The sequence below is a fragment of the Cetorhinus maximus genome, chromosome 18, assembly GCF_964194155.1.
Source record: "Cetorhinus maximus chromosome 18, sCetMax3.hap1.1, whole genome shotgun sequence".
In the NCBI taxonomy this organism is placed as follows: Eukaryota; Metazoa; Chordata; class Chondrichthyes; order Lamniformes; family Cetorhinidae; genus Cetorhinus; species Cetorhinus maximus.
In genome coordinates, this window is record NC_135896.1 from 5,165,005 (window position 1) to 5,184,712 (window position 19,708).

General features: G+C 42.6%; 1 protein-coding gene across 6 annotated transcripts in view; it reads left to right on the plus strand.

Annotated features, from left to right (window-relative positions):
• dicer1 (dicer 1, ribonuclease type III) overlaps positions 1-19,708 on the plus strand; it is a 131,510-nt gene that overhangs the window by 73,840 nt on the left and 37,962 nt on the right. For all 6 annotated transcript variants that reach the window (XM_078561996.1, XM_078561997.1, XM_078562000.1 and 3 more), the window contains 7 exons: positions 549-624; positions 712-851; positions 2,571-2,750; positions 5,970-6,183; positions 12,522-12,675; positions 14,556-14,738; positions 16,832-16,937. In XM_078561996.1, the coding sequence (XP_078418122.1) occupies positions 549-624; positions 712-851; positions 2,571-2,750; positions 5,970-6,183; positions 12,522-12,675; positions 14,556-14,738; positions 16,832-16,937 (1,053 nt within the window). The remainder of the gene's footprint in view (positions 1-548; positions 625-711; positions 852-2,570; positions 2,751-5,969; positions 6,184-12,521; positions 12,676-14,555; positions 14,739-16,831; positions 16,938-19,708) is intronic.

Below are 19,708 nucleotides of genomic sequence, written 5' to 3' on the forward strand. Positions count from 1 at the left end.
AGAACACCTGTCTCAACAAATGCTGGGAATAGCAAATCCTCACTTGTCTTTGCAACAGGTACCTGAAGAGGATAGTTCCAGCATTTTGGTTCATTTGGAACAAAAGAACTTGCATTTATCGTGTCTTTCACAACTGTAATTTAGGAAACACAGCCAATTCCCACAAACGGCAATGAAATAAATTGTCAGATGATAGTGATATTGATTGACTAACAATTGGCCAGAACATCTGGGAAAACAGCCCTGCTGCTCTTCAAATATGTTATCTCTACTTGAGGGGGCAGACAGGGCTTCAGTTTAGCATTTATCCAAAGGATAGCACCTCCAAAAGTGCAGCACTCAGTTAGATCAACCTAGATTACCTGCCCAATTCTCTGGAGTGGAGCATTAGCTCACAGCCTTTTGTTTTTATTTTTCTCCCCTGTTGTCCCCCTCCTCCAGCATATTAATGAAATTACACCCTTCGAGCCAGGCTGCCCAAGATAATGTTGTAGATCTTCAGCTGAAGTAGCCACAAAACTGTTAACAGTGCCTTCTTTTGTACCTAGGGTCCTCCGATGCCATGTACAAGATTGGCTGAGAAAGCAGCAGCCCTTCTTTGTTGTGAAAGACTGCACAAAATAGGTAAGTGATCATTAAATACATTTTTAGTCTTCGATCCCCCGAGAAAATGTGGTGCATATAGCATAATTCTCTTATGTTTTTGTGCAGGTGAACTGGATGATCACTTGATGCCAGTCGGGAAAGAAACTGTGAAATATGAAGAAGAGCTCGATTTGCACGACGAGGAAGAAACCAGTATTCCTGGGAGACCAGGTTCCACAAAACGGAGACAGTGCTACCCTAAAGCAGTAAGTACAGTAAGCCTGCTCCCCAATGCCTGGAGTACACATGTAAAAGCCTATATCCCTTTGCACAAGAATTTGCACAGCTGACCTTGTCCCAGGACTCTGCTGCTCTACAGCTGGTCACTGGAAGGTATGGGGGAGGTGATTTAATTTTCTAATGTAATAGGGCAAGTATTTGCTTGGCATCAGATACCCTAACTCATTCTAAGGGGTGGGGGATACCTTATCCCTTTAGTTGTTTTCCCCTGTCACCTAAGTCTACTTGCACTGGTGAATGTCCTGCACTGGGCCTCCACCGCTGCCACTTAGATCCAGCTAACAGTAGGTGCTCAAGTAGCCCAGTTTCACTGCTCTTTATAATCTTTGTCTTTACCTTTCTCTTTGTTAGGTATTGCATTGCCCTGGCTAACTGCTGCCACAAGAATTAACGAGGAGGCAGAATATTTTGGATATTGAACCTGGTCACTTTTCATGCTCACTATTTCCCTGTTAATTGTATTATACATTGGCAGAGTTGTCATTATGATTTTGTTAAATCACAATATGCATGGCCTAACATTCAATGTCCCTACCTGCCATTGCATGCATTTTGTGCATCCTGATGAATAAATTTTTTTCATTATTCAGAAACCAAGCTAAAGGATTAATGGATGTGCAGGGCACCACCTAAGAAATAAAATAAAATAATCTAAGCATGGCTCCACCGTGCCATTCTTTATGGCTTTTGACTCCAGCTACTTAAGCAGCAGAGATTTCTAAATCAAATGTTAAATCTCCCCATTTTTATATCAGAGACATAGAACAGGCATCAGTTTGATGCTGCGGCTACAGTTCTGCACCACAATGAAAGGAAATTTTAAACAGTGCTTTTCTATAGCCCCTTTTGTGACCTCATGTCCCAGTGTACCTTGATGCCAATGAAGTATTGTACTTTTGAAGTTTAACCAGTTTTGTAATGTAGACAACATGACAGCCGATTTGTGCAATGTTCCACAAACAGCAATGATATAATGGTCAGATAATCTGTTTATTTAGTGATGTTGGTTGAGTGATAAATACTAGCCAGAAGGTCAGGTAGTGCTCCCTTGCTCTTTTGAAATAGTGCTGTGGAACATTTTAATGTCCACCTGAGTGTAGACAGAGCTGAGAGCCTCAGTTTAATATCTGATCCAAAAGGTGGTACCTACCAACAGGGAAGCATTCCCTTGGTACTGTGCTGGAGTAAGAACGTAAGAGATAGAAGCAGGAGTAGACCATACAGCCCATCGAGCCTGCTCCGCCATTCAATATGATCATGGCTATCTTCAGCTTCAATCCCACTTCTATCTTCTCCCCATATTACTTGATTTCCTGAGAGACCAAAAATGTGTCCAGAGTGCCAGCCTGTGTTACATGATCAAGACCCTGAAGTGGCCCTTGAATTCTCAACTTGACTCAGGCAGTGAACTACCATTTATTCACGTGACAGTGATGTCCCAGAGCTTAGTGTAAGTGAGCTGTATTTAAAGGGCATCCAGTGTCCAGCTACTTACTATTGACTGTAACTTCTTGTGCCTGATGAGTTTTTAAGTGTCTACAAACTGTTAACATTGTCCTAATTTGTTGCAAGGTCGTTGCTATAAATTATGTATCTTTATGCGTAACACTAAATATTTTGGTCTGTTTTCTTTCCCCCCGCTAACTGCCACCCCACCACCACCCTCACACCATCTCTCTGACTAGATTCCTGAATGTCTAAGGAACAGTTACCCCAAAGCAAACCAACCTTGTTACCTGTACGTGATTGGCATGGTGTTAACCACTCCTCTTCCTGACGAGCTCAACTTCAGAAGGAGAAAACTGTATCCTCCAGAAGATACAACGCGATGTTTTGGAATTCTAACTGCCAAACCAATACCTCGGGTACCTCAATCATCATTTCATAGTCTTAACAGTTTGGTTGTGTTATAAGCAGAGAATCACCTTGTTTTCTTCCTGGATTGTCAGTCAACTTCTCTCTGTTCAAGCAGCTCTGGCAAACTAAGCCACAAACACATGTGGATATCACTTAGACACAAAGAAGGGTCTGGTACAAAGATCTATTTTGTGTGGGTTACTTTACCCCAGAAAAAGCACCTAGCCTCTACTTAATGCTTTGCTACAGCTGAGTTAGTGAGATTGGAAGTTCTGCAATGTAGTAGACTGAATTATTCTAGCACTGCACTGATGTGGTGCTTTGGTATTCCCTTGTTCTGTAATATTTGATACAAATTCAGCATGTTTTTCCCCTTCAAGGTAGGAAAACTGTGACAAAAGTTCAATTGCATTTCTTGTTAGAAGAGAGTTAATTGCAAAAGTAATGTATGCACAAGATTTAGTGCTAATGTTTTGGCAGGAGTTTTTATTAAATAAAAAAAGTTTTCTGACGATTTAAATTAACTATCCTTCTAGTAGCAGATGGTTTAAAATGCATTTGCTTTGGATAGTCGTAGTATAGGATATTTCAGGAGAGGTGGTTTGTTGGGGAACTGCTTCATTTTGTGACAGAGGTAAGGTTGTATATCGCAGTGCATTGAACATGCAGTGAGAAATTGGGTGTCTCAACACATCCTGCAGTTTTGCATTCCATTTCTACCATGGCAGGGTGCCCTTCTGAAGACAGTGTACTTCCTCAAAAAGCCTACCTGTGACCTCTCTGTTCTTGCAAACTACTCCCCTATCCTCAATCTCCCTTTCTTCTCCAAGGCCTTTGAATTTGCTGTCATTTCCCAAATCTCTGCCTGTCACGACCACGTAAAAGGCATTTCCTTAGTGGTTCCTGAGCTAAGAATGTGTGTGTTTGTATATAGCACCCCCCTTTTGATTTATGAGTAGTTCAATTTAAAAATAACCCAATGGACAAGCTTTATTCCTAAACAAGACGAAAGTTAGTTTATTACAAGAATACTGCTGAAAGTTATTTAAGTATAAGTGATAACATTATTAACTAAAAATACAGATACAAAGATTAAAATGCAAATAAAGGAAAAAATACTTGAAGATGAGATTTCAAATCAGCCCCTGTGAAATATCTTTGCGGGTCCATTGCTTTGAATTCCTCCTGTTATGAAGTGAAGGGTTTGAAACTTGAAGTTATATTCAGCAGCTGCAATGGCTTCTATAGTCGATTGTCTGGATGTTGCCTGTACAGGTAGACTCAGCAGTTCAGCTTTGGGGAGCAATTGAAGATCCCTTTTCTTCACGGTTTCTGCCAGTACAATGATGATTTCCTGGTTTGCTTTTTTAGCAGATCCATGATGTTTTCGTTCTGGGCACCTTCCTCTATAGCTCCAGGTGGCAGGGAACCCCAGTGCTCTTGTATTTTGGCTGAGAGCTGTTTACTGGTAGTGATTCTCAAAAATGCCACACTAAAATGGCGTCTTGCAGTCCTTTCTAATAATGCAAAATGGCTGCTATGTTAATTTAGGTGAGTCATTGTTTCAGGAAGCAATGAAGTCAATTAAATTGCAGGGTTTGAAGAGGTCCCTTTTGTCTCCTGTTCACTCAGAAGTGTTTTTGACACATTTTAGGAAATTCAATTATATTGTCCAAGGCACCCTTGAATTTCAAGTGCCTTGTGATTCTTCTTGAGATAAGATCAGTCTGGCTGACAACAGTTGGAATCTGCAAGAGAAGTCATGTTACTTCTGTGAGCCATGTTTTAAGACTCTTCATTTTTAAGGGATTACAGTTTGTTACAAAATCTACAATATAATTACACATCGATGTAGGTGCACATCATTCCATGTCTGAATCCCTCCAATTGGGTTTCCACAGCACTGAAACAGCCATTACCAAAGTCACAAATGAATCCCATGTGACTATGACAAAGGTAAACTGCCCTTCCTCATCCTTCTTGATCTACATGCAGCTTTTGACATCTGGTGTCCCCCAAAGATCTGTCCTTAGCCGCCTCCTATTCCTTACTTACATGCTGTTCCTCAGAATCATTATACGAAAACAGAGTTAATTTCCACACGTACACTGATGGCACCCAGCTCTACCTCATCACCTCCTCTCCTGACCCCTCCACCATCTCTAACCTGTCAGACTAGTTGCACAACATCCAGTACTAGATGAACAGAAATTTTCTCCAACTAAATATTGGGGTAACAGAAGCCATTGCCTATGGCTACCATTACAAACTCTGTTCCCTAACCACTAACTTCATCCCGGTTCCTGGCAACAGTCTGAAATTGAATCAGATAATTTGTGGCTTTAGTGCCGTATTTGACAGAGGTGAACTGCTGACCACATTCCCAGCTGCATCACCAAGACCACCTACTTAAGTCTCCCTAGCATTTCCCAACCCCTCCACTGCCTCAGCTCATCTGCTGCTGAAGCCCTCTCCATGGCATTGTTACTTATAGACATGACCATTCCAGTGCACTCCTGGCCAGCCTGAAATCTTCTACCTTGTATAAATTTGAGCTTATTGAGAATTCTTCTGCCCATATCATAACTTGAATCAAGTTCTGGTCACCCATCACCTCATGTGTTCCCTGACCTACCATGGCTCCTGGTTGGGCAGCATCTCAATTTTTATAGTTCTCATCCTTGTTTTCAAATCTCTACATGGCCTTATCTCTGTAGCTTACAAACCTTCAAGATCTCTGCCCTCCCTCAATTCTGATCTCTTGAGCATCCCTGATTTTCATTCATCTAACATAGGTATTCATGCCTTCAGCTGCCTAGGCCCTAAACCTCTCAGCCCCTCTTGTTTAAGATGTTCCTTAAAATCTACCTCTTTGTCAAAGCTTATGGTCAGCTGCCCTAATATCTCATCATGTGGCTCGGTATCAAATAGTGTTTCATAACATGTCTTTGGATGTTTCACTGTGTTAAAGATGCTACGTGCTTGAGGGTTGAATGAGGTGGTTTTGCAGTGCCTTTCCCATATTGGAATTGAAACTTGACAATTTGTGATGTGTAGCTAATTCCAAACTGGGCAGTACATTGGAAAGAGCCTCATCAGTCAGGTTTACGAAGGGTAAAATAATTCTGCAGTTTGAGTGTGTGCATAAAATATGCAAAGTAATTGACACTAATACTACAAGATTTAATCATTTTAACCTAATGCACGAGGTGTTTTTCCCCCGACAGATTCCTCATTTTCCAGTGTACACTCGCTCTGGTGAGGTCACCATATCTATTGAACTGCGTAAATTAGACTTCACATTGAGTACAAAACAGCTGGAGCTGATCACTAGGCTACACCAGTACATCTTCTCTCACATTCTTCGTCTGGAGAAACCTGCACTAGAATTCAAGCCTACCGAAGCTGATGCAGCCTACTGTGTTCTACCTCTCGATAAAGGTGAGAAATATCACCGTGGCATTTTGTTTAGACTTAGAAGTTTCCCGCGTCTAGTGACACATGAGGCAGACACGGCATGTGCTTATGTCTGTTTCGGTAGCTATTTTTTCCTGGAACAGGTTGCAAACCAGAGGCTATAGCTTGAGGATTACCACTCAGCATCAAGCATGGTTGGCCTGGAGATTCTCCCAGCTCTTACCACCTGCCTTAGGCATATTGGAAAGATTTACAGGTTGATAATCAACCTGTTTAGCCACATTGAGTGCACCTTCCATGGCCGTCAACTCCTGGGGTGGATTTGAATTCAAAACTTCCAGCTCAGGGACACAAGACCACCTTCACTGGTATTTTAGTAAAGCTTAATGTTGAGCTGATGCATGAATAAAATTTTCACAGTTGCTGCATGGGAACATTTTTAAATAGGATTTCAGAATGTAATGCAGGGCTGTGGTGCTTCCTTTCAACGTCCAAAACATTTTACTATGCAATATGGTTATGCTTTGTTATGCCTGACGGAGCATTTTGAGCTGTGTAACTTTTGAGTGAAGTATTGGTAGGCACACTGATGATGGTGGAAATGATGAGGCACTGAATTGAATGTCACACTTGCACAACAGCATTTGTGAAATTATAAGCCAAGTATGAGCACTTCCTTCGCAGCTGGAGACTGCCAAAGCATACTTTCTTTGTTCCTTCATGGGATGTGAGCATCTCTGGCTAGGCCAGCATTTATTCCCCATCCCTTATTGCCCATGGTGAGCTGCCTTGTTGAACCGCTGCAGTCCATATGGTACAGGTACACCCACAGTGATGTTAGGGAGGGAGTTCCAGGATTTTGACCCAGTGACAGTGAAGGAATGGTGATATATTTCCAAGTCAGGATGGTGAGTAGCTTGAGGGGAACTTCCAGGTGGTGGTGTTCCTATGTATCTACTGCCCTTGTCCTTCTAGACAGTAGAGGCTGTGGGTTTGGAAGGTGCTGCCCAAGGAGCTTTGGTGAGTTTCTGCGGTGCATCTTGCAGATGGTGTATACTGCTGCCATTATTTATCAGTGGTGAATGGAGTGAATGTTTGTGGATGGGGGCGCCAATCAAGCGGACTGCTTTGTCCTGGATGGTGTGAAGCTTCTCGAGTGCTGTGGGAGCTGCACTCATCCAGGCAAGTGGGGAGTATTCCATCACACTCCTTGTAGATGGTGGACAGGCTTTGGGGAGCCAGGAGGTGAGTTACACATTGCACAAATCCTAGCCTCAGACCTGCTCTTGTAGCCACAGTATTTATATTGCTAGTTCAGTTTCTGGTCAATGGTAACCCTCAGGATTTTGATAGTGGGCGAGTCAGTGATGGTAATGCCATTGAACATCATGGGGCAATAGTTGGTTTCTCTCTTGTTGGAGATGGCCATTGCCTGACACATCTGTGGTGCAAATGTTACTTGCCATTTGTCAGCCCAGGCCTTGCTGCATTTGGACATGGACTGTTTTAGTATCTGAGGAGTGGCAAATGGTGCTGAACACTGTGCAATCATCAGCAAACATCCCCACTTCTGACGTTATGATGGAAGGGAGGTCATTGATGAAGCAGCTGAAGATGGTTGGACCGAGGACACTACCCTGAGGAACTCCTGCAGTGATGTCCTGGAGCTGAGATGACTGACCTCCAACAACCACAACCATCTTCCTTTGTGCTAGGTATGACTCCAACCAGTGAAGAGTTTTCCCCCTGATTCCCATTGACTCCAGTTTTGTTAGGGTTCCTTGATGGCACACTCTGTCAAATGCGGCCTTGATGTCAAGGGCATTCACTCTCACCTCACCTCGGGAGCTCAGCTCTTTTGTCCATGTTTGAACCAAGGCTGAGTGGGGCTGGCGGAACCCAAATTGGTTGTAAGTGAGCAGGCTATTGCTAAGCAAATGCCACACGATAGCGCTGTTGATGACCCCTTCCATTACTGGTGATCGAGTGTAGACTGATGGGGTGTTAATTGGCTGGATTGGTATTGTCCTGCTTTTTGTGTGCAGGACACACCTGGGCAATTTTCCACATTACCAGGTAGATGCCAGTGTTGCAACTATACTGGAAGAGCTTGGCTAGGAGCACGGCAAGTTCTGGAGCACAAGTCTTCACTATTGCAGGAACATTGTTGGGGCCCATTGCCTTTGCAGTATCCAGTTCCTTCAGCCATTTGTTGATATCATGTGGAGTGAATCGAATTGGCTGAAACCTGGCATTTGATGCTGGGGACCTCAGAAGGAGGTCAAGGTGAATCATTCACTCGGCACTCCTGGCTGAAGATTGTAGCAAATGCTTCAGCCTTATCTTTTGCTCTGATGTGCAGGTGCCTCCATCATTGAGGATGGGGATATTTGTGGAGCTGCCTCCTCAAGTGAGTTGTTTAATTGTCTACTAGCATTCACAACTGGATGTGGCAGGACTTCAGAGCTTAGAGCTGATCTGTTGGTTGTGCAATCGCTTAACTCTGTCTATCACTTGCTGCTTATGCTGTTTGGCATGCAAGTAGTCCTGTGTTCTAGCTTCACCAGGTTGACACCTCATTTTTAGGAATGCCTGGTGCTGCTCCTGGCATGCCTTCCCGCACTCTTCATTGAACCAGGATTGATCCCCTGGCTTGATGGTGATGGTAGAGTGGGGGATATGCCAGGCCGTGAGGTTACAGATTGTGTTTGAGTACAATTCTGCTGCTGATGGCCCACAGTGCCTCATGGATGCCTTGAGTTGTCTCGTCTGTTCGAAATCTATCCCATTTAGCACAGTGGCAGTGCCACACAACATGGAGGGTATCCTCAGTGTGAAAGTAGGGCTTCGTCTCCACAACGACTGTGCGGTTGTCACTCCTACTGTTACTGTCATGGACAGATGTATCTGCAACAGGCAGGTTGATGAGGATAAGATCAAGTATGTTTTTTGCAATTGTTGGCTCCCTCACCACCTGCCGCAGACCTAGTCTAGCAGGTATGTCATTTAGGACTCGGCCAGCTTGGTCAGTAGTGGTGCTACCAAGCTACTCTTGGTGATGGACATTGAAGTCCCTCACCCTCGGTACTTCCTCCAAGTGGTGTTCATCCGCTGAGGGAGGGCGGTATGTGTAATCAGCAGAAGGTTTCCTTGGCCGTGTTTGATGTTGAGTCGATGTTGAGGACTCCCAGGACATCTCCTTCCCGACTATACTACTGTGCCGCCAGCTCTGCTGGGTCTGTTCTGCCGCTGGGACAGGACATACCCAGGGATGGTGATGTCTGGGACATTATCTCTAAGATATGATTCCGTGAGAATGACTATGTCAGAGCTTGACTACTCTGTGAGACAGCTCCCCCAATTTTGGCACTAGCCCCTAGGTGTTAATAAGGAAGACTTTGCAGGGTCAACAGGGCTGAGATTGTTGTTGTCCTTTCCAGTGTGATGACGGGTGGTCTGTCCAGTTTCATTCCTTTTTTTGTGACTTTGTAGTGGTTTGATACAGCTAGGCCATCTCAGAGGGCATTTAAGAGTCAACCACATTGCTCTGGGTCTAGAGCATGTAGGCCAGACCAGGTAAGGACGACAGATTTCCTTCCCTAAAGGACATCAGTGAACCAGATGGGTTTTTACAACAATTGATAATTTCATGGTCATCATTAGACTTATAATTCCAGGTTTTTATTGAATTCAAATTCCACCATCTGCCATGGCCGGATTCAAACCCGGGTCCGCAGAAGATTGGCTTCTCTGGGTCTCTGGATTACTAGTCTAGTGACAATACCGCTATGCCATCGCCTCCACAATAACCATTAGGCCACGTCTCCCTTGTCAGCCAAATCCTGGATATTGTCCAGGTCTTGTTGTATTTGGACATGGACTGCTTCAATGTCTGAGGAGTCACGAATGGTGCGAAACATTGGGCAACCATCAGCAAACATCCCCACTTCTGACCTTATGATGGAAGGAAGGTCATTGATGAAGCAGTGAGGTTGGTTGGGCCTTGGACACTACCCAGAGGAATGCCCTGGAACTAAGATGAATGACCAGCAATGACCACAACCATCTTTCTTTGTGCTAGGTATGATTCCAACAAGGAAGAAATAGCACATTTAGAAAAGCTTAACGCAATCAAACAGAGTCAACATGGTTTTGTAAAAGGGAAATCATTTCTGACAAATTTGCTAGAATTCTTTGAGGTTATGACAAGCAGAGTTGATAAAGGGAAACTGGTAGATGTAGTGTATTTGGATTTCCAGAAGGCACTCTAAGGTAGGAGCCCATGGTACTGGGGGTAATGTACGGGGGGAGCATGGATTGAGGATTGGTTAACACACACAAGACAGAGTCGGGATTAATGGGTCTTTTTAGGTTGGAAAGATGTAACCAGTGGAGCGCCACAAGGATCAGTCCTAGGGCCTCAATTATTTACTAACTATATTAATGACTTGGAGGAGGGGGCAGAATGTAATGTATCCAAATTTGTTGACAATACAAAATTAGGCACGAGGGCATGTTGTGGTGAGGACATAAGGAATATGCAAAGTGCTATAGATAGGCTGAGTGAGCAGATGAAAACTTGGCAGATGGAGTTTAATGTAGGAAAGTGTGAGGTCATGCACTTCGGTAGGAAGAATCAAAAGGCAGGCTATTATTTAAATGGGGAGAGACTCCAAAAAAGTGCAGCACAGAGAGATCTGGGCGTTCTTGTACATGAAACGCAACATTGGCATGCAGGTGCAGCAAGTAATTAAGAAGCAAATGGGATTTGGGCCTCTTGCCAGGGGGTCGGAGTTTAAAAATAGAGAAGTTTTGTTACAACTGTACAGGGTGAGGCCGCATTTGGTCCCCGTATTTAAGAAAGGATATACTGACATTGGAGGTAGTTCGAGAGATTCACTAGACTAATTCCTGGGATGAAGGGGTTGACTAATAAAGAACGGCTAAACAGGTTAAGCCTTTATTCATTAGAGTTTAGAAGAATGAGGGGTGATCTTATTGAAGCGTACAATATTCTAAGGGGGCTTGACAGGGTAGATGTTGAGAAACTAGTGTTCCCACTAGTGGGGAATCCCGAACTAGGGGACATAGTTACAGAATAAGGGGCCACTCATTTAAAATTGAGATGCAAATTTCTTTGCTGAGGGTAGTGAATGTTTGGAATTCTCTACCCCAGAGAGTTGTGAAGGTTAGATCACAAAGTATTTAAAGAGGAGGTAGGTAGATTTTTGAAATATCAGGGAGTTGAGGGTTATGAGGAGCTGGCACGAAAGAGGAGTTGAGGCCTGGGACAGATCAGCCATGATCTTATGGAATGGTGGGGTAGGCTTGAGGGGCCGAATGGCCTACAACTCCTATTTCTTATGTTCTTATGAACCAAGGCTGTAATGAGGTCAGAAGCTGAGTGACCCTGGCGGAACCCAAACTGAGCATCAGTGAGCAGGCTATTGCTAAGCAAATGCCACTTTATAGCACCGTGACCCCTGACCCCTCCATCACTTTACTGATGATTGCGAATAGACTGTTGGGGCGGCAGTTGGCTGGGTTGGATTTGTCCTGCGTTTTGTGTACAGGACATACTTGGGCAATTTTCCGAACGTATGGGTAGATGCCAGTGTTGTCGCTGTACTGGAACAACTTGGCTAGAGGTGCGGCAAGTTCTGGAGCACCAGTTTTCAGTACTAATGCTGGAACATTGCCAGGGCTCATAGCCTTTGCAGTATCCAGTGCCTTCAGCCATTTTTTGATACCCTGTGTAATGAATCGAATTGGCTGAAGACTGGCATCTGGTAAAAAGTAGCCTGTTTTGCTTGTCTTTATTTTGTTTAGCTTTTTTAATTTGCCCTCTTCATCTCCTGAGTTGTTTACTGGTGTGCTGGGTCAGGTTCCTAAGGTGAAAGCTATTCTCCCAGTACTTTGCCCTAATAAGCATTCCAAATGTGTGCAGCTACACACTGAAGTTCAGATGAGGTCACCATAACTAGATGATCACTGTAAGTGGTGAACACCAAAGCAGCATTATAAATATCTTAGTGCTACTTGGCTCTCCCTTGTAGATACTTAAAGGTAATCCTTTCTTTTAAGTCAATTGCCAAAAGGTTGAATTGTGCAGTGTAAGGAAGCAGTTGACTGGCATGGGTTTGGATATGCGATGTTGATGGCGTCAGGAGGCCTGCTCGGTTATGTCAAAGCCAGTAGTGTGCCTTCTGTAGCAGCTGGTCTGTTATTTGGGAGTGTAGCTGGGTTTGGTGCTTACCAGACCTCGAGACCCCAAGAACTTATGGTTGGCATCATTGCGTTAGTTAGACAAAGGGCCTTAATTATTGCTGCATAAGGAACTCATTTTTGCGTTTTTTTTGTAGTTGATGGCTCCAGTCATTTGGATATCGACTTCACCTTTATGGAAGATATAGAAAGGTCAGAAGCACGCACAGGCATTCCCAATACACAGTATACAAAAGAGAAGCCCTTCATGTTTAATCTGGAAGACTACCAGGATGCAGTTATCATTCCACGGTAGGAAAAATGTTTCTTCCCTTTACTGTCTTTTCCTTTGTTTTCATTTGTTTTAAAGCTCATAATCTTAGGCGCTTGTCTTTCTCCTCCTTGTTTTGACATCACTAAACTTTGTAGAAGATTAGTGCAATGAAACCCTTCCCTGTTACCAGCTAGTCACCATGATCTATAAGAAATTGTAGCTTACAAATAGTCCTTTGGTAGAGTATTGCTGGAAAAAGACATTGGTGGAGCTTTTCATCTTTCACTCATCAGGGCAATTCGCAGGAATACCTTTTCATGAAGTATAAATTGTTGTCTCCTTTACATTTAGTATTCTTGTGAATTGTCCTGATGAGTGCAAGATGAAAAGCTTTGACAACATGTGCCTTTTTTCAGCAGTGCTCAAATTGAAGCTTGTTAGCTGAATATTGTTTGGATAGCTACCACTGTTAATTCAACAGGATCAAAATGTGCTCAGTATCCTTTGTTTGAAAAAGAATGAAGTCAGTATCTTTTAATCTCTAAAAGTTGCATCTACACACTCATTGCGGAGCAATTTAATAGTGATGACCAAATGCTGCTAATGGATTAAGGTTCATTATTTTCTATCTGGCAAAATATTTTCTTTTTGCAGCTTAGTATGAGTTCTGTCAATTCAATTACAATTAACAGTGTATGTTTGACTTTATGAAGGCTTGGTGACTTATAATATCACAGCATAGAAGGAGGCCATTCGGCCGATCAAGCCCACACTGGCTCTTAAGAGCAATCCAGATAGTCCCACTTCCTCTATCTAGCCCTGGAATTTTTCTCCTTCAAGTATTCATCCAATTCCCTTTTTGAAAGCTAATAGTAAATCTGTATCCTCCACACAATCAGGCATTGTCCCATTTGAAAAGCTTTTTTTTCGCAATAAAATGTTTGGGTTTATTTAATGTTAATGAGAGAGCCCAGATTCGAGTTGTCTTGCATCATTCATTTCAAGTATTCCAACCCTATCACTGCAAATGAGTTTCCATGTACCATCTAGTTGGAGAAAAAGAAAGGTGGAAATCTGTCCTGTGCCTAACAACTCGCCAGTAGACAGGCAAGATTGCCTTCTGCCTGGCAGTCATGGATTCAGTTAGATGGCTTACCCAGACACAGATTTTGCAATCTTCTCTTTATCTTTCCTTAACAGAAGTAAAGTAAATCACTCTGGAGCACTTAGCACATCTTCTGGCAGCAGTATCACAGTAGGTTTGGCACAGACCTGGTTTGGCCAACTGTATTCCCTGTGCCTAGGTGTAAGATGACAGGGATTCAGTAACCGGGGTGTTCTCACTAGTCAGCAATCGATAACTTTCCAATTTGAATGAAGAGCTAACATATCAAGGGTCAGCAACATTTGTATCTCCTTGCCACTAAACTTGACCTCAATGCCTATCTCCTCCTCAACTCTGTGAAATTTAGTTATATACTTTGAATTTGTTCCCTCTAGTCCTTCCTTCATGTCCACAATTTTCATCTCTCTACTATAGACGGCTGTACCTCCAGCTTCCCTGGCCCTAAACTCTTGAAATCCCCCCTAACTTCTCCGCCTCTCTACCTCTCTTTCATCCTTTAAAACGTTCCTTAAAACCTACCTCTTTGACCAAGCTTTTAGTCACCTATCTTAATATCATCATATGTGGCTCGGTGTCATTCTTTGTTTTATAATGCTCCCATGAAGCTCCTTGGAATAGTTTATTATGCAAAAGGTGTTGTAGAAATGCAAGTTGTTGATGATAGAATCATGTTGGTATATGAAATTTAACTTTAACAAGTTTGCCTAAAAGCTGATCTGTTTTGGACTTGTCAGAAAGCTCCCTGTTCATGAGACTTGATGATGCAGTTTGAATTGTATTGTTTGCGTGTAGGTATCGAAACTTTGACCAGCCTCATCGCTTCTATGTGGCCGATGTGTACACTGATCTCACGCCTCTCAGTAAATTCCCTTCCCCTGAGTATGAAACGTTTGCAGAGTATTACAAAACCAAGTATAATCTTGATTTGACCAACTTGAACCAACCTTTGCTGGATGTGGACCACACATCGTCCAGGTAAGAATTTCATACTCCTGCCACCTAGCATTTTTTATAAAAATGTGCCCGAGACAGCTGCGTAAATATGCTTGTGTAAAGTGCCTAAAGAGCCCTCTGGAGCCACCCAGTGGTGGCAAAATAGCATGCTTGGTTAGATAGTTTAAATTAAACGCTGCTTCTTTTGTCCTGAAGTTTCAGACTCGCTCTAGGAAACCGGTCCATGGATACTGTTAGCACTTCGGTGCTTCCCTCACCTCAGCAGTCACCTGTGCATGAGCCTAAACCATGGTGTGCCACCAGTGTCCACACATGTGCTTCACAAAATGAAATACTGTACTCTGATCAGGAGCATGATTTTTAGCTGACTTTTTTCTTCTTGTTTCTTCCTGGCCCAGAGATGCCAAGGCCCCTGTCAGCAACCACTACCATTCACCTCCCCCACCTCAGGGACATGATCCCCAGCTAACTTAGCTCAAAACAGACAGAGTTCATTTGGCCCATTGAGTTTGTGTAAGCCTTTTCAAAAAGCAATCCAGTTAATCTCACTCCACTCTTTCTCACATCCCTGCAACTTTTTCTCCAAGTGTTTATCCAGTCCACCTTTGAAGGCTGCTATTGTTCCCATCACCTTATCAGACAACACGTTCTAAATCCAAATCACTGATGCGTAACACAGATACTTGTGAGTTGTGAAGTGTATCTGGCAACCATCAAATTGCTTTGAACACCTATGGTTTGCTAATGTAAACACCCTACTCTGCTGGGAGCGGTGGGGGTATAATTCTTTCTGAGCTGAGCTGCTTTAGAGAATATTACAGTACAGAAAGCGGGCATTCAGCCCTTTGAGGCTGTGCTGGCTCTTTGAAAAAGCTGTTCAATTAGCCCCACTCCCCTGCTGTTTCCTCTCAATTTTGCAAACTTCTCCTTTCCAATTGTTTATCCAGTTTTCTTTTCAAAGTTACAATTGAATCTGCTTCCACCACACAGGCAGTAAATTCCAGATCTCTACATAAAAGAAAATTCTTAAGTTCTTTAAATACATTCTTTAGGTGCCCCCTTTCTAGCATAATTTTTAGAAAGGCTCTCCTCCTATGGCACAGTGGGTAAGCACCCCTCACAAACCAGGAATGCCTTGGATTGAGCAGTGCTAAGCTAGCTAACCTAATGTAGTTAGGTGCTGCCATTAGTCAGCACCCAAGATTCCCAATCCCAGTTGCTACAGAGCACTGTCTAGCAAACGGTCCATGTGTGTGGGCATGTACAATGAGGACCATGTTTTATAGCAGGCTAATGCATTACTGAAATTTTAAAGCTAATAGTTAACTTTTGTTGGTTCCCCCCTCTAATGGCATGACCAAGATCAGTAACTCTCTGCAAGGATTTGTTTTGAATTGAACTCCAGTAGCCTACCATGCACTTGAGGGGAGGTGATTAACAGGAGCTGTCCAGTCAGGTTTTCTGAGTCTCTGAATAGCTCATTGGATAGGATAACTTGGGGTTTGGGAGTGGGTCATTTGCCCACTTCGGTGTATTTGCATTGAAGGCAGTATAGATTGGTCCCTAGGATAAGAGGGTTGGTCCCTGGGATAAGAGGGTTGTTCTATGATGAGAGGTAAAGTAAAAATGCATCTTGGCATTTTTCATTTTAAATGCATGGATGAGATAGAATATCACACATTCTGTCTCATAACTGAGTATCATTATTCATAAAGCTGCCTCACCTACTCTGAAGTTGCGTCCCTGGCCTCAGATATGGTGATATTTATTGCATCATACTGCTGAACAGGATATATATCCAGACACACGCACATTTGCACGTGCCCAAGTGCACACGCACACACATTTAATCAGTCTGACAGCCAACACAATTGTTTCCTATTCATGTGTTATGAAAAGGGTTCAGCTACCTATTAAGATAGTCTGTGAATTTGGCTATTATGTGGTTGTCATTGGACAAAATGGCCATATTTATAACGATAGAGAAACATTTTAACGTGTTCGAACATTTTATACCTTTCAGATTACATTTAGAAATTCAAACTGCTAAAATGAAAGTATGAAACATCTGATCTGTTACTTTATAACAGGACTATCTGTATCCCTTTTCTCAGGCTGAATCTTTTAACCCCTCGACACTTGAATCAAAAAGGAAAGGCACTTCCTTTAAGTAGTGCAGAGAAGCGCAAGGCCAAATGGGAGAGTCTACAAAACAAACAGGTATATAGGACGCTGAAACTGTGTTGTTTAATGGCATGACTGCAAATTGGGTCAGATTCTATCAGCGAATTGGGTAAGGGTGCTACAAATCTACATTTGTGGGCTTTCTTTTCTGACATTCAATCTAGCATTAGCTGTTCAAACTTGATCTGGCTGGATGATTTTTCTCTCGTTGGCTAGCTATTAAAATGTCCAGATCCTTCTGTACGAATGTGCATGCAAACATAAGGTTCAGTGTGCCAAAGCCCACCTACAAAGTACAAACATATCAACTGGTTGGTCAACTGAGTACCTGTACCCAGGGCATTGTAAAATCTGTGAACTGGACTGCCTGCTGTCTAAACATGGATGTAGTGTGGAGTATTGCATGGTTTGGGAGAAGGCTGAAACAGCTTGCCTTTAATGGTAGGCTATTCAAACCTAATTCTAGAACAGGATTGTTTCAAACATGTTACCCAACCTGATATATTCTGGAATGCTTTACCACATTCAGAAGTTGTGGCAAACAGCATTGCAAAGAATGATACTGGGCTATGAGAAAAAAGCAGGTTAGTGGTTATGTACAATCTTTTTAGATTACTCTAGCAAAGACATGGCACAGCTACGATAAGCCGAGTAGCTGCTTTCAGACAGGTAGACTTCTGTTGGTTCTACGAATATAATTATTTAAAAAATGGTCGGTTGAATCTTCCAACTAATTGTGAGATACTGTTTGTTCTGTAACCAGGTTTTTAAGGTGCAATTTCTGCCCTTTAAATTTAGGAATTTAGAATTGAGCCCTGCTTTTTATATTAAATGTCTAACATAGTTAAAGGGCTGATTGATCAAAGTTGAGTGCAATTTTGATACTGACTGCACTGTAGGTAAGCAATTAAACTTTCAAGAACAGATGTCAAGTTTACTCAGCAGTAGTATTTCTTGATGTTTCCATCAAAGATGAATTTATTCCAATATGACCGCAGTCATGTTATCCTCATAATCTGGACTTTTGATTGACTCCTAGCAGCTAAAATCTGGCTTTCAGTCAATGCAAATCCTTTCTAAAAAGCAAGTTGTTTCTTGCTCCAAAATGGTCTTTGGAAGTTGGAAGGCAGAAGAAAGGTAATGACACAGGTTTCCTTGAGATGAATGACCTGTTGATCTATTTTTGGTAGTGGTCATTGAGAAGGCTATTGGGAAAGCTCACTACTCATTAAATAGTGCCCTTAAAAGGATATGTAACATTGACTGCTAACAGTGGAGCTCTTCTCAATATTATTACAGTGAAATCTGATTAGATTGTGCTCAAGTCCTGGCTCAGAGCTTGAAATGAGGTGAGAATGCTGACAAGTGAGCCAAATTGGCAAACAAGTTAAGTTTTACAACAATATCAAGGCATCTTGTGCACCCCCTTAGTGTTTAGAAAGCGCCAGATTATGACCCGCAGCAAGATGTAAACTCAAAAGCTGACCTCGAGCAGGGTGACGCACAAGTTGGGGGTGGTGGTAACCACCCTAATGTTTCCTTCCTGAATCCATTGGTCAGAATAGTTAGATGATTGACACTGGGCATGCTACCAACCCCCAGAAAAAGGCATAAAAATTGATATCATACTGGTGGTAGGGGACAGAGGTCCTGGTGAGATTGCAGTATTCGTCGACAGTAGCTGCCTTCTTCAGAATAGACGAGCAGGAGGAGGAAGATGAGATGAACAAATTCTGTGCCAACCGTTTGACTGCCCTTTGGGAGCAGTAAAGTAAACTGCTCTCAACTGTAACGGGTCATATACTTTTTTTCTGTCTAATTAGTTAATGTATCATACCTAAACTGTTGTTTCTTAAGTAATTTTAAGGTGGTTTATTAAGTTTATTACGACCGGTCGACTGCCTAATTAGGTACCTGTGGCCCTGAACCCCGAAATCTTACAGCAAGCATATGGGAATGCCACCACCTGCAAGTTCCCCTCTGAGTCACACACCATCCTAATGTGGAACTATATTGCCATTCTTTTATTGTTACTTGGTTAAAATCCTGGAGCTTCCTACCCAGCAGTTCTGTGGGCACACTTTGCACCACAGGGACTGCAGCGGTTCAACAAGGCTGCTCACCACCGCCACTTTGAGGGTAATTAGCAATGGGCAACAAAGAATGGCCTTGCCAGTCATGCCCAAGTTCCATGAATGAGGGGAAAAAGTGCTCCTGTTTTTTGGTAGATTTATTACTTGGTGCTTTTTTCAGCATCGCTGTACATGACTAAAAATGGATCAAAGTTGATTGGCCCAAAGTTGATTTTTGAGTTACCCTAGAACCATTGAATTTAACAGCATGGAAAGAGGCCATTCAGGCCATCACGCCTTCGCCAGCTCTTGAAACGTCTTTCTCCATGCCTTTTTAGTTGTTTTTCTTTTCACACTTATGTAACGATGAAATCTATCATGGATTGGGTTTCTACCACTGTTTCCTGTAGGGCATTACACATCCTAATAACCTCCTACATTCTAAAAATAAACTTTCCCTTCATTCTTTTGGTGATAAATTTATGTCCTCTGCTTACAATCTCATCAACAAGCAGGAATAATTTTCTTGTTTTACTTAATCAAAATCTTTGTTTTGATCTCTTAATCTTAAGTATTGTAATGAAGAGAGTCCCAGAGTAAATAAAGCCTTTCATCCTTGTTGAATTGGCATGACTTATACATTCATGAATTATCCATAATGATGAGCACAGTTAAAGAAAGAGGAAACAATGATCTTTCATCTCCCAAATCTAGCTGTAAATGTACTAAATGAAC